The sequence below is a fragment of the Typopeltis vanoorti genome, chromosome 20, assembly GCF_054136105.1.
Source record: "Typopeltis vanoorti isolate ZY-2024b chromosome 20, IOZ_Tvanoo_1.0, whole genome shotgun sequence".
Classification (NCBI taxonomy): Eukaryota; Metazoa; Arthropoda; class Arachnida; order Uropygi; family Thelyphonidae; genus Typopeltis; species Typopeltis vanoorti.
This window is the reverse complement of record NC_143568.1, coordinates 56151066-56166988: the sequence shown is the minus strand read 5'-3', so window position 1 is coordinate 56166988 and position 15923 is coordinate 56151066. Positions and strand designations below refer to the sequence as shown.

General features: G+C 37.4%; 1 protein-coding gene across 1 annotated transcript in view; it reads right to left on the bottom strand.

Annotated features, from left to right (window-relative positions):
• LOC150095455 (glycine dehydrogenase (decarboxylating), mitochondrial) overlaps nt 1-15923 on the bottom strand; it is a 649342-nt gene that overhangs the window by 233347 nt on the left and 400072 nt on the right. The window contains exon 16 of the mRNA XM_090410555.1: nt 75-150. Coding sequence (XP_090266681.1) covers nt 75-150 — 76 coding nt within the window. The remainder of the gene's footprint in view (nt 1-74; nt 151-15923) is intronic.

Genomic DNA, 15923 nt, shown 5'->3' with positions numbered 1-15923 from the left:
TAAATCACAAACAAACTTCAACACTTGAAGCACAAAATATGAAACATTTTAAAAGAAATTCAGGAAACCCTTACATTTCTTTGTCCTTCCTCTTTAGCTTTGAGATAAGACATAATAGCTCTCAATCCAGCATATTCCCCTTGAGCACCACTAAGAAAGAAAAATAGCTGATTATATAAAGCAACATGTACAGCCCTCCCATACTTCAAAGAATTAAAATAATTTATACAATATGCTTGGGCTTCATTCTAGCTCTGATATCGACGATGTTAGGAGTGCAAACTTAAAGAGGCCTGTGAAATTCTAATCAATCACCGAACCTTAACAATAGCGATGGTCTAAAATCTCAAGAATATAGATGGCACATATTCTACTCATATTTTTTAAGATTCATTATAATTAGAATTGTAATAATCCAGGATCTTAGTCTTAATATAACAAACACTTATGCTAAATTATTGATTAGACCACTATTGCTGTATTAAAAATTAATATGAATGTTCTCTCACCACGTCATAAACAGAATATAGCTTTGATGTAGTCCTCCCCACACACACACACTAGTGGACCACTAGAATAACGATTAATGAAATCATTGTCACCCTATTTGAAATGTAATGTAGTTTGTCTCTGATGTTTGTGTGTGTACACTTGTATATACACACAAACATCACATGTTTGTGTGTGTATACTCCAGATGACATAAATTATTATTATTCAGGCCTCCATGGAGTCAAAAGACTCATCATGGGAGGTCTTTCCTAAGAAACACAAAGTCTATCAAGACTCATCAAGGGGAGGTCCTTGCCTGAGAAACACAGTCTATCATACCACTCCTTAAACTCATTGACCGTTCTCGCTCTCACCACTCCATCAGGCAATGCATTCCATAGTTCAATCACCCTTCATGCAAAGAAACCACTCCTCACCCTCTTGCAAACAGTTTCCTTTCGTAACTTCCAGGGATGGCCTCTTGTCATCACTCCTTCCCGCTGATCAACCAAGCGAAAGAACTCCCCAGTGTCAACCCTGTAACCACCTCTCAACAGTTTAAAAGTCCCAATCATATCACCTCTCCTTCTATCCACCAAAGTCTGAAGTCCACATTCCCTCAGCCGATCCTCATAACTAACGTGGTACAGTCCTGAAACCATCTTTGTTATCCACCTTTGTACCCTTTCCACAGTTAATTTATCCCCTTCAAATCCTGGTGACCAAATCTGAGAACAATAGTCTAAGTGTGGGCTGATCAGAGACTTATACAATGGAATTATAACCCTTTTACCTCTGCAGGTCAGTGCCCTTCTCATTATTGCAGCAATCCTCTGTGTTACATTCACCACATTTGCAATATGTCCCCTAAATTTCAGGTTTCCATCAATCATCCACCTCAGATCTCTTGTCTCCCCTACTTCCTCCAGTATAACTCCTCCCAAAGAGTATGCAGTGTCCAATCGATGTTTCGCAAACCAAGACCTTACATTTTGCTGCATTAAACCCACAACCCAATTCATTTGCCCATCTATCTAGCTTATTCAAATCCTCTTGCAGGGCTACCACATCTGCACTTTACTTATAATCCTTCCTAGCTTTGCATCATCCGCAAACAACTTAATATCCCCTTGCAATCCACTGACAATGCATTGATATAAATTATATCTTGATTTAATCCTTTATCCAAGTGTAAACAAACAAAGTTTGTGCCTGAGGTATTTTCAGGACTGAAACAACTCGTGGTAAAGGTGGTATGACTTCACATCACTTGCCTTAGACATGTATAATGCTATGCATTAAGGAAAGGGTTATTACCCAGACCGGTTTCAACCTTTATTGAGGTCTCTTCAGTGGGAGCCAGACCCAGAGGTGATACTAAGGTTGAAGTAATGCAGAAGACATATTTTCATATACAAGTTGCCAAAAGGCAACTTATTATCAAATTACTCTGGATTAGAGAAAAGTTGTTGGAAGTTTTTTCACTTGGTCATTAAGTTCACTTGGTATCACTTGGTTACTAAGGCAAGTGATGCGAAGTCATACCACCTTTACCACGATTGCCTCAGTCCTGAAAATACTTCAGGCACAAACTTTGTTTGCTTACCCTTGGATAAAGGATTAAACCAAGATATAACTTTATGTATCTTTAATTTATAGTATAACCAAGTGAAAAAACTGGCAACAACTTTTCTCTAATCCAGAGTAATATGATAATAAAGTAACACCTGTTGGCAACTCGTATAACAAAATATGACTTCTGCATTACTTCAACCTTAGTATCACCTGAAACGAGTACCAGAAGGATTCATTCAATCCAATACCCTTGGAGGGTAATGGATGGCAATGCTGTAGCTAATGAAGTTCTAACTGAGGCTCGGCTATTGCTGCTACCCTCCTGCCATGATCAGAGCTTTAATTGCTCAATAACACCTTATCCCTACACTGTCCTCTACAGATAACGGGGAAGATGAAAAGCATTCTTGCTTTGCCCCTTTAAGCCAGTCCTTATAAGGATAAGGACTTAGTATCACCTCTAGGTCTGGCTCCCACTGATATGCACAGTTAACACGTTCGCTGCCACGCTACTCAGTCATAGTTTGTTCCCGCATGCCAAGCGCTTTCACATCTTCAAGGTCACTACGAGTAATCTCGTATCACTTCCATCTATATGTTAGATGTGCTGATGCCAGTGTTTATTGCGTCTATTCAGTTTTAGTTTCTAGTCTCTAAGAACCTTCAATTTCGCCATGGCCAGTAAAAGAAAACTTACTGATATAGAAGTAGAAGCTTATGCTAATATGAGCAATGATGAATTTCATGAAATATTTGGTTCCGATTCCGAAGATGATCCTACAGACGACTCTAGCGGTGACTCCGATGATGAAGAAACTTTTGAAGATGAAGTTAGCAACCGGCCAAATACATCAACATCAACTTATTGGGAAAACTCAGAAGAAGAGCCCCCACAATTTGACTTGGTTGAAACTGCAGGTTTTAAAATTGACACTGGAAATTTCAGTATCAAAAGGTTAGTTGAACTTTTCTTTTCTGAAGATTTTCTCACAATTTTAGTAGAACAAACCAATTTATATACTTTACAAAATATTGAGGAAAGCCGAATTTTATCGAGTGCTTTTTTATTTCATTGATTGGTTTTTATTTTTATTGATTTTACTAGTTTTAAATTGATTTACAAATTACGTGTTATACTACAGATTAACTCGCGCTTGGCAGACGAGGTTGGTAATCTACATATGAGTATACTCGTAGTTGGCATCTGAGGCACATACACAATATACTATATTTTAGTTGAAATTATTTCCCTTCTACCAAGCCCCCAGACATGCTCTCCACTTTATTCAGAATCCAAGGGTCCAAATTAAGGTAATTATACTAAGGGTTAACTCTTGTTTGGCATAGGGGGTCAGTAAATCGACATAAGAGTATACTCTTAGTTGGCTTGTGAAGCTAATATATGAACTACGATTATACTCGTAGTTGGCAGCGAACATGTTAAAAACATGCCTTACAATGCTCAACTAGTACACATATGGATGATTTGCAATCCTAATCTCCAGGCATACACATACATAAATCAAGGTATTGGTACTGTATTGATCTAATTTATCTCTCTTCTTCCCTTATAAATAGGATAATTAAAATAAAACATCTTGACATCAAGATGTCAGATCATAATCCAGTCATACTTAAGTTCCAGCATGGAAAAAGTAGAGATCTCTTCTGGACCATAGAGACTTCCACCAAATTTTCCATTGATCTTTTCAACTAAACTTCATACCCTCTGTTTGAATTGAAATAATGTTACCTGGAATTGGGATATTTGGTTAAAATTCCAACAAGCTGTAAAGCAGAATATGATGGAATGGGGAAAGGAACAGGTTTCCTAAAAAGGAAAAAGTTGAAAGACCTGTATAAAGAGAGAAGCTGGTTTGTAACAAACCAATGCAATGGTATAGAATGTAGCAACATCATTAGAAACATTAATGAAAAGTCAGAAACAAATAGAAAGAAGAAATTTTAAGATAAGAATAAAGTAGCATTTAGCAGATAGCCCTTCAGCTGAATTCTTCAACAGATAATTTACAAAATTTCGCAAAGAAAAGACTATGACTCAAATCTGTGTCAATGGAGAAGAAATGTCCACCACTAAAGACATCCTTGACTCCTTTCAAAAACACTACAAAAATCTGTTTGAAGACAATAGTACTGTTGGAAATTATAACTCTTGGAACATTAATGGCCTTCCTGTTTATATCCAAGATGGGCTTGATAGCCCCCATTACAGCATCTCAAGATACCACAGACTATAAAGAATGTCAGACAACAAAATCCCCAGGACCTGATGGTCTAGGGATAGAACTTTATCATGAGGCCTGGGATTTTATTCCTCCCATTATAGTTACACTATTTAATTCCTTTCTCTCATCAGGACACATACCAAGTGAATTTGTAGGCAAGCCATACTGTCCTCATTCCTAAACCTAATAGAGATTACACCTTAATCAGCAGCTGGAGACCTATTTCTCCATCTAATACTGACTACAAGATATTTTTGTGCATTATCAATAACAGACTCAAAGTGAGAATGAAATACAGCAATCCCTCAATTAATGCACCCTTTAAAACAGATGCATTAATCAAACATGCACTAATCGAATATAATAATCTATGGGAAAATGTATAATTCGTTCCTCAGATTTCTTTTTTGACCCTTAATTTTTTTTTATAAAAGAATTAGGATATGTCTCAGGGCCTAGTTAAAGGAAAACCATGAAGCTGAAAGACAATAAAACATATTCAGAATATAAATTTATTATTCTGCTTCTTAACAAAGAATTGAGCTAACATAGTTTGACGAGCATTCTGTTTCTATTTTTCTTACAACTGACGGTATGGCCTTATTGCCTCTTCTGCAAATTTTACTGGTTCTCTCTTCACCAGGGAGTCTAAGAATTGCTGCTTAAAAACTTCAATTGTACGAAAACTATTTTCAAATTGTTTCTGTGAAACCTCTTTGGGATTGTCAGTGATTAAATTTTCTTCATATTCTTCAGGATCTTCCTGCTGTGCATCTAAATTTAATAGGTTGGAATCACTCAATTTCTCAGAATGAGATTTAATTAATTAGATTAATCTGAAAAGCCTCTAAAATCATTTGCACAATGTGGAAGAATGTGCTACCAAATGGCTCGCATATTGCTAGCAGCAATTTCATTCGACTTTACGACTTTATAACCAGGCTGAGATTTCTCTGATTTGGCTAGAAAAATCTTGGAAGGCATTCGCTTCCAAAAAAAAAGGCCAGTTTCATCGATTAAATATTTGATCACAATAGTCCCCTTCTTACACAATTTTCTTCAAAATCTCTGGATATCTCCTTATCTGCACTTTCAGCTTCGCCTGTGATTAGAACATTATGTAGGCTATTTCTCTTTTTGAAACCTTCAAATCACTTAGCACTAACGTGGAATTCTTCTTTTCCATCATTGATAGCCCTTTCTTTCCAGGTTACAAAGAGACTATGCTTTTGATTTAATAAGGCCAGTGTTTAGAAGGATCCCTTTTTGGTTACAATCTTTGATCCATGTGAAAAGAAATCTCTCTAATTCAATTATTATAATACTTTGATTTTCAATGCATCCATGATGAACTTCAAGCAGCCTTACCTTTCTCTTTGTATTCAGCAGCTGATTCACCCATTTTTGTGTTCTTGTCCTATCTTTGCTCTAGACTCGCCTTGTTAATTTTTCTTTATTATTTCAAGTTTTTCTTTCAATCAGATTACTTTTCGAATTATTTCACGCTTCTGTTTTTTGCCCACCAATTCTTTTACTCATGATTAAAGGTTAGGAAAATAGTTTAAAATAAACAACTACGGAAAACAATTGCACAAGATATGATCAGCAAAATCCTATGCAAAGCAGACATAAATTTTGGCGGTAAATTTGGAACATAGCATACATGGAAATAGTGTAGTATGCCATTAAAAAATAACTCTGTAAAATGTTTCAAATCAGTAACTTAATTATTTCATCCTGGTGAGCGAGTTTTTAAAATCGTTAGCCATAAAAAATGTATAGATCAAAAATTTTTAAAATCTGTAACATTTATTTTTAAGATGTATATAGGTGCACTAATCGAATTTTAGAGGCACACTAATCAAATTTGGATATCGAAAAAAAATGATGCACTGATCGAAAACACACATCAGGTACGCATTAATCGAGGGATTGCTGTATATAATTAAAATCACACAGGTATATGGAGCACTAGGTCGAACAGTAGAATTTAATCTATTTCTGCTATGTGATCTAATCCACTTACTTAACACCAAAAAGCAGTCGATGGCAGTGCTAACATTAGACTTTACTCAAGCATTCAATAATGTCCAGCATCCCATCTGTCTTTTTTTCTCCTAATACTATCAGGCTCTCTTGCACCCCTGTACTAGCTACTCTAGGCCTATGATAAGCAACCTTTTACTCTTTCACCTCAATAAAGGTCGAAACTGCTCTGAGCAGTGACCCTTCCCATAATGCATAGCATTATACATATCTGCAAGGAGATGTGCTTTGCATTATGGGATACTAAGGCAAGTGATGTGAAGTCATACCACCTTTACCACAGGTTGCCTCAGTCCTGAAAATACTTCAGGTGCAAACTTTGTTTGCTTACACTTGGATAAAGGATCAAACCAAGATATAATTTCTTGGTATCTTTAATTTATAGAAATTACTGAAAAAACTTCCAGATGATGACTTTAATATGAATGTCAAAATGTTTGCAAACTTAAAAGTAATTATTCTTAAAATGGTTGTAGTCGCTGTAATTTATTAATAAGACCTGCCCTTCATAAATTGATACTGGTCATCAACCCAATTCAGTATTCTATTTCTAAGCAGCTTCTCCAGTACCATGACCACAAATATAGATATACAGGCTGATCTATACCTAGAAACTTCTGTTCTAGACCCTGTTTGAAGTGGTAACTATTTTTTTTTTTTTTGCCTCTTTGCCACTCCTGAAAAACCTTACCCACTGCAAGACTTTAAATAACCAGGTCACAGGTATAGCTAACTGTTTTGCACCTTCCTTAAAAATGCATGGTGAAATGTCATCCAGTCCCATTTCCTTATTAACATCTAACCCAATCATCATCTGATACACCTGATTCTTTCACTTTGAATTCTCCTAATACTGATAAAATGCTCATTCAATAATTCCAGTATATCCTTTGAAATGATCACTCTGCTACCATGACTATCCAGTGTCAACCTGCCATAATTCTTCTTCTTCTTGCTTGCTGTCTGCAAGGAGATGTGTTTTGCATTATGGAGATCCCCAGTCCTGGAAGTACTTCAGGCACAAACTTTGTTTGCTAACACTTGGATAAAGGATAAAAACCCAATATATAATTAACTGTTTTCTTTCTTTACCATGCTCATCACCTTTTTAGTCTTCACTCCTCCTTCACATGATTGTCACCAACTGTTTACTAATTCCTTCACATCTTTTCCACCATAGCTTGTTTGATTTCACTATTCATCCATATCACTAATACTTTATTCATCTGTTTAACTCTTTCTGCAGCTATACACTGCTTGTGCCAGATACTGCCTTAAAAATTTTCATCCATTGTCAACGTGTTTTCTACCCAGCTCATCTACTCAACTTATTGATACTAGTTGACTACAGAGCTTCCCATAATTACCCACTTTATAATTTTACATGTATCCTTATTTTGGCAATAACCTTTTCTTGTTTCATCACCTCCCAAACAAGTACCTCATTATCACTCTGTTATCCTGAGTGTTATGAGAATGGTACTCATAATGGTGCTCTCACCAATTGGTGAGTGTTAATATCTCATGAACAACTACATCTTGTGGAGATATCACCAAATCCAACATTAAAACCTCTTGTTGCTTTTGTTACATGATGCTTAAGATACTTATTTATCAGAAATTCAATACATTCACTCTCCTTGTTCCCATATACTATTTGCTTCTTCCAATCTACATCCCTGTAATTATCTATTAGGATCAACTACTTTTTAAATGTCAAATCAATTTGCCTAAACATTTTACGCTCAGTACTCTCTACATGGAATGTAGAGAGTACTGTATGGTGCAAAGTTAATTTTAACTTTGCACCATACAAATTCAAAATTTCCACATGTGTTACCATTTTCAACTTCCACTCTTTGTGAACACAATTCCTCTGCAATCATTAACAGTAACCCACCCCTCCTCTTTTCACCTTCTTATTCTTCCAGAAAATTGTATATCCTTCGATTGCTATTTCTGACAGTACATCATCCTCATTCAACTCTGTTTCCCATACACCAATTATTTTTGGGCATACCGACTCAATCAGTCCAACAAACTCTATTCCCTTATTCTGAATGCTCCTCACATATGTATACAAACATAATAATACCCTCCTTGTCTTTGAGACCATCCCACCAACATTCTCTATTCTAGCTGTTATACCACCTCTCTCTCTCTCTCTCTCTCTCTCCAGTCTGACCACTCCTGTTTCCTGATCCTGACTGATTGTCATTCATTCATACACATCTTATCCCTACCTTTATGTATTCCATCACTTGGTCCTGCCTCAATTGCATCTTCGACATTGTATCCATCTTCCTCCTACCCTACATGTGAGTCTTGCTATGCTTCTTCACAATCACCCTTTAATTATTAGCTACACTAACTAAATTTTTGATCCTGTGCCTTCTCAGCAAACCATAACATCTCTAAATGACCAACACCAAACCAATTCAAATACATGCAATCCATCAACCTTAAATAATTCAAACTTCCGTTCAAATCCATTCCATAGATTCACAAACTAAACCACCTTTGCCTCATATAACTCAACTAATTTGCTATTCACTGGCCAGCTCTCCCTCTGAATTCACTATTCACATATCTGGGTAACATACTAATGACTTTCCCAACAACACTATTATCCTTTACCTCCTAGAAAAACTTCAATTCCTTATCAGCATTCCTTTTTTCCACATCCAAGTCATTTGTACCCACAACTACCACTAATTCAGATGCCCACTCATTATTTCTCTGCAAAATCAATTATCTGTTTCAATGTTTCACTTTTTGTGTACTTCGTTATTCATTACACCTTTAATAATAACGTCTGCCATACAATGCTGTACAATCATCCTTTGACTATCATCATAATACTAACTTCTCTCCTCTTCACTGACATCAGCAAATCTCTTCTTTAGATGCTTCATTTTACTCTTCATTTTCATCAACTCTTGTCTAAGCTCTTCCCACTCTGCTCCGTTTGGTATCATTAATAAAATTCCATTCAAGTTCTGTTTATTACTAACAATGCTAGCTTCCATTTCAAAACATTGTAACCTATCATTACACCTTTTTGTTCCCCTTAAGTCCAACAATTACTTGACATCTTTTATTGCATACAAAAGAAATTCTTGCAATGCATTCCTTTCATTTCCAGACAGCAGAAGGAACACAAATGAACAAATTTACAACAAACACTACTGAAGAACTCTTGTATCTAACATGGGGAAAAAAAAAAAATGAAGTGCAATTATATGAGGAAAAAAAAATGCCAACTAAACTATTTAAAACGCTGTTTTTTTAGCATGGTTCAACGACACTTTTTTTTGTATAATTATTTGTATCTATTCAGCAGGGAAAGCATGTAGTGTTTCTCATTTAAATCCTAATGAAAACTTACTAGTTATCACATGACTTATACAAAACCGAAGGCTTTTACTAATTGTCTCATAAGGGAAGATGTTCATAAATTTCAGTAAATAAATTACCTGAGGTGATTGCTATGCATACATTATAGTCAAGTAAAAGTGATGTATAAGAAGAGCTGTCAGCAGTGTGTGAAATGTATGGCAATAAAATAAACATTTTGAAAAGAGATTTTGGGGATAGTCTTATAAGTTTATTCATCATGTATGCTGGCACATAGCATTTTATGTGTGAAGGATCAATCTGGCTTCTGGTTTTATGAGGTTTTGCTTGTGTCAGTCTTCAATTTTTACTTTTTTTTGGAAGCTCTTTTGAAACATTTGTGTCTTCCACTTCAGAAAAAATATCCAAGACATGGTTGAATACAATTCCATTCAGGATAATAGGTATTTCAATTTTGGATTCCTCTGTGGATAAAGAAGTATCCTTTTTATCTACTGATGGTAGCGAGACAATCCTTGTCTTTTTGTGGTTCTTATGCCATTATTTTTATTAATCTAAAAGATTCTCATTTAGTGGTTTACAAGAGAGGTTGTATTAATTTTTCTTAAATCCACACTAGTGAGAAGTAGAATAAATCAGAGGATTATGTAATTGTGAGAATGTGGGACACCATTGCACTCATTAACATCCCCTTAGATCAGTGTTTCCCAAAGGCAAGGAGATATTCTTATTTGTGGATGATTTTCTTTCTTTCTTTCTTCTGTCTCTTCATGTCTGAGGACTAATGACCTTGTTAACAATGTTCCTTCATCTTCCTCTCCTCCATTTCGGTTTCCTTCTACCTTACCCTGCATCATTATCATCTCCAGATTATCATTTTTCCATCGAGATATGTGGGCAAGTATTGAAGTATAATCTTATCAACAATATCACTTAGCCTTTTTTTGATTGCCATCTGTAAAATGATGCTAGCATTAGTTCTTTTTTCCATCCAAGAAATCCTTAGCATCCTTCTCCAACACCACATCTCCAAGGAGTTGAGTCTTTCTTTATACGATTTATTTAGTGCCCATGACTGTGAACCATGGGGTGCTTAAGGGCCAAAGCTGTATAACTGAGAGAAGACCTGCATATAGCCTTTAAAGAAATGAGGAGAACCCACCAGAGCTTATGACCTAATTTCCAATCCTCACCTTCTCGTGGAGCACCCTGTTAGATATCTACTTTGATACGGAACAAATGAGAATGGGCTGGCAATTTGGGATTTAGCTGACCAAATTGTATTCTTATTGGTTAAACCAAAATAAAAAATGATGGTACAAAATGACAAAATTTCATGCCGGCTGGGGCATCGCCCGGTTAAACAAGGCCCCCATTGATTTTGCCTAGGAACCAGGGCAAACAGAAAAAGGTCAGCTACTCATACAAATCTGAAAACACACCCCAACTCAACATCACCAGAGTTAATGATCGGTACTATCAACATAAGAAACCTGAATGGCAAAGAAATGGAGCTAGCTGAGGAATTAGATAAGTACCAGATCGACATAACAGGAGTGACTGAAACAAAAAAGACAAAAACTGGCGAGATATTTCTCAGCAATAAATACAAAATATTATATTCAGGCAATGACAATCAAGGAAAAGAAAGAGCAGTCATAGTATTCAACACTAAATACGAGGCTAATCATCTTGAATGGCAGGCAGTCTCAAGTAGAGTGATATGGGCAAATATGAGAATGGGGAACTGGACAATGAGACTTATTTGTGCCTATGGTCCTACAGAAGGCTACAGAAAGTAGAAGTACAAGAATTTTTTGTGGCTCTAGACAAAGCTACCGACTCAATGAAAAAAGGAAAAGTTGTTCCTTGTTGGGGATCTAAATAGCAGAGTAGGAAGTGATTGTCAGACATACAAAAATATTTTGGGAAAATTTGGAGAAAAGAGCAAAGCTAATAATAATGGCAAATACCTGTTGGATTTCTGCTCAGGACATGGACTGGTTATTACTAACACCATGTTCCAACATAAAAATGTGCACAAATTCAAATTGGAGAGAAGAGGCAAGGAATAAGAAAGTCTCATTGACTATGTTATTGTTGATAGTGATGTTTTCTCCCTGGTTCAGGACACCAGGGTATTATTATTATTATTATTATTATTACGGGCAACTCCAGGGAGTCATTAGACTCATCGAGGGAGGCCCCAAGTCATTTTCATCACAACTGTTCGACATTCATACAGTATCTATCATACCTCGCCTTAAACTCATTCACTGTCACAGCATCCACCACAGACTCAGGGAGCGCATTCCACTCATTCACTACTCTAAAAGTAAAGAACCCAGCTCTAACACCTTTACTAACCACACTTTTGCCCAGTTTCCATGGATGTCCCCTAGTCCTCCCACAACCAGCCCTGTTCTCAAAAATATCTTCTGAATTAATTTTATAGAAACCCTTCAGTAATTTGAATGTCTCAATCATATCTCCCCTCCTCCGCCTATCAACCAATTTTTGCAACCCACAAATCCTCAACCTGTTCTCATACGGTTCATTCCACAGACCTGCTATCATCTTGGTCACTCGCCTCTGGATCCTCTCCACCTCCTCCCCATCAAGAAGAAACCTAGGTGACCAAATCTGAGCACAGTAGTCGAGATGAGGTCTTATCAAGGCTCGATACAGAGGAACAATAACTGCTTGTCTCTGCTTGTCAACGTATTCTTCAGCAACCAAGTGATTTGATGAGCTGATTTGGCCACTTTTGCAATGTGTCCCCTAAATTTCAATTCCTTATCCACCAACACTCCTAAATCTCGTGCCTCATCAATTTCCTGGAGCACGGTTCCACCAATGCAGTAAACTGCCTCCCATCTTTTCACCCCAAAATGCATAACCTTACATTTTGCCACATTAAATTGACATCCATTCTCCCTAGCCCAGACCTCCAATCTATCCAAATCATCCTGCAAAATTTTGACGTCATCTGCATTCACTATTGCCCTACCCAACTTCGCATCATCCGCAAACAAATGAACTGTTCCTCTCAGATCCTTTCCTATATCATTTATGAACAAATTAAACAGCAGTGGTCCAAGAACAGATCCTTGTGGTACACCACTAGTCACAGGCCGTCTTGTGGACTCTACTCCTGAGTAAACCACTCTCTGATATCTCTCCGTCAACCACCCTCCTATCCATCTCACCAACCCTATGTCCATTCCCATATGCTGCAATTTACTGATTAGAATTCCATGTGGTATCCTGTCAAAGGCCTTAGCAAGGTCCAGCAGAATCACTGTAAACCCATTACCCTTATCCAGTTCAGCCGTCACTGTGTTATAATACGTGAGCAAGTTACTGAGGCATGACCTACCCTTCACAAAACCATGCTGTCCCCGATGCAGTATCCCATTTTCTTCTATCCAATCTTGTATTTTCCTCTTGACTATTTTCTCTAAGACCTTGATAATGATTCCTGTTATGCTGATTGGCCGGTAATTTTCAACGGCAGCCTTGGAACCACCTTTGTGCAGTGGAACTATTTTCCCCTCTTTCCACCCCCTTGGGACTGACCCAGTCCTGAGGCTCAAATTAAACATAATGGTCAAGGGCACTGACAATTCTTTGGCCGCTTCACGTACGACACGAGCTGGTATACCATCCAATCCCACAGATGTATTGACATTGAGGTTCTGTAATAGACTAGCTACCTCTACCTCATTCATCACAATTCCAGTATAAGCTGTTGGTTCCTCCATTTCCGCAAAGCCACCACCTGGATGATATACTCTTGCAAAGTGTTCGCTCAGTAATTCCACAACATCGACTGATTCAGTTACCTCCCTACCCTCAGCATTTTTTAAGATCATTCTACCATGAGCATTTTTCCTTTTACTTGCAACATATTGAAAAAACTGTTTGGGATTCTCTTTAGCCTGCATGGCCAATTTCCTTTCGTAATCTGCTTTTGCTTTTCTTACCACCCTTGTTACCATCCTGGCCTGAGCTTTATACTGTTCATGCACCTGATGGTCACCCTTCTCCTTAAATTCCCTCCACAATTGTTTCTTTTTTTGCAGCTCAAGCTTAATAGTGTTATTCATCCATTTAACCCCTACCTGATTTATTATTCGGACTCTTGGTATACAGTCAACCATTGCCTCCTGCAAACAGTTCTTGACCACCTCCCATGCACCATCAACATCCAGCCCTTGCAGTTTTACATGCCATGGCATTGAGCCAAGCACACACCTAAGCTTGTCATACTTACCAGCCCGGTAATTCCACATATACCCTGTCTTAATTGTAAATTCGACTCCTTTAGCCACCTCCCAAGTCATGACCTTATGGTCACTCTCACCAATTGGTGGCAACAAGGTCATGTTCGTTACAGCCACATTCTCAGTTGCAATTACTAGGTCCAGCACTCTCTGCCCCCTGGTATTTTCCAATACATGTTGCCGTAGATAGTTGTCCCTTAATAACTGCATAAAATCCAATTCCTTCCTCCCATGTGCCCTCTCCTCTTTCCAGTCAATATTACCATAATTGAAATCACCCATAATAATTACCCTCCTTCCATTCATTTCTTCTATTTGCTTATGCATACTATTCCCACCATCCACTCCATCACCCGGTCTATAGCAGCACCCAATTGTATATTTTGTTCTGCTAGATTGTATCTCACACCAAACAGCCTCAAATGTGCTTTTTTCCCCATCCTGCAGTTCAACTTCTATACTCCTTGGCTGAAGCTCATCAGCTATCATCAATAACACTCCTCCCCCCTTTTTATTCACCCTGTCACTCCTGAACACGCTATACCCATCGCATTCAATCCCACTAGCTTTATCATCTTCTGTCAGCCATGTTTCACTAATACCGACAACCTGTGGCCTGGAAGTGCCAACCATGGCCAAAAACTCTTCCTTCTTGTTCCTAATACTCCTGGCATTAGTGTACATGAATCGCAGAAGCCCATTTGTCCCATCCCTACTTTGATTCCTTATACTAATTATCCCATTCTGATTTGTTGTCCGTCGTACTCGCCCGGGCATAATATACTCATTCATACACTTAACTCCCCCCCCTAAAGTCTACATATCTACTCCCCCCCCTCTTAATAAATCTAGTTTCCCTGAGTCTGTACATCCACTTCCACATCATTCATCAACACTCTTTCAAGTCTCCGTACACCAACTCCATTCAAATGTAACCCATCCATCTTATATAAGTCCTTTCGCCCATCGAACTCATTCCACACATCCACAAATTCCACACCACTCTCACACCATGGTATACAGGGTTCCCTGTATACCATGTATACCACATGGTATACAGAGAAATGTATATATGGTATACAAGAAAGAACCCTGTATACCACATGGTATACAGGGTTCTTTCTTGCGTATATCCCTATACGCAAGAAAGAACACATTAGACACATTAAATATAACCATTATGGTGAAGCAGGCCTCTCAGACCATGAACTTAACACCTTACACCAAATCAACTGGAAAAGCACCTGCTCCTTACACCGCACAAAAACATGGTACGAAAGAAAATTTAAAGAATCCTGCGAAATCCTGATAAACCACCCAAATATCAACAATAAAGATGGTATGAAAATTCCAAGGATCTGGATGGCACACATTCAGCCAACCTAATATGAAAGATTCAACATAAGTCAGGACTCTAGCCAATCCACTACTATTAAAAACCATTCCACTCTAACTGGCTGGAATGATGTTAATATATGTATACAGTAGACAACACAAATAATAGGACTCTAGTGTTGAATTTTTTTTTTTTTTTTTTTTCTTCACCAGAGGTCAAGCCAATAATTGTGGTAGCGGTTAGTCAGTGTCTTTAACGAACCAGTATGATTGTAGTATATCTTGTTTCTTGTGCATATTTGTATGCTCCAGAAGATGACCTTGACATAAAGGTCGAAACGTCGAATTGTAAAATTTTAGTAATATTAAACTAAAGTTTTTATTCAAACACGGTAGTTGTCTCCATAATTTCCAAAAAATGCATGAAAAGAAGAAAGCATATCAAAAGTTCCTGGCAAACAAGTCAGCTTGTGCTCTTAGAGAATACAGACAAATGTAAGAAAGCAAAACACTGTAAAAGTAGCTAAACAAAATTCAATGGAAGAGTTTGGTAAGAACATAGAAAATAATATCAAGAAGGTGGCAA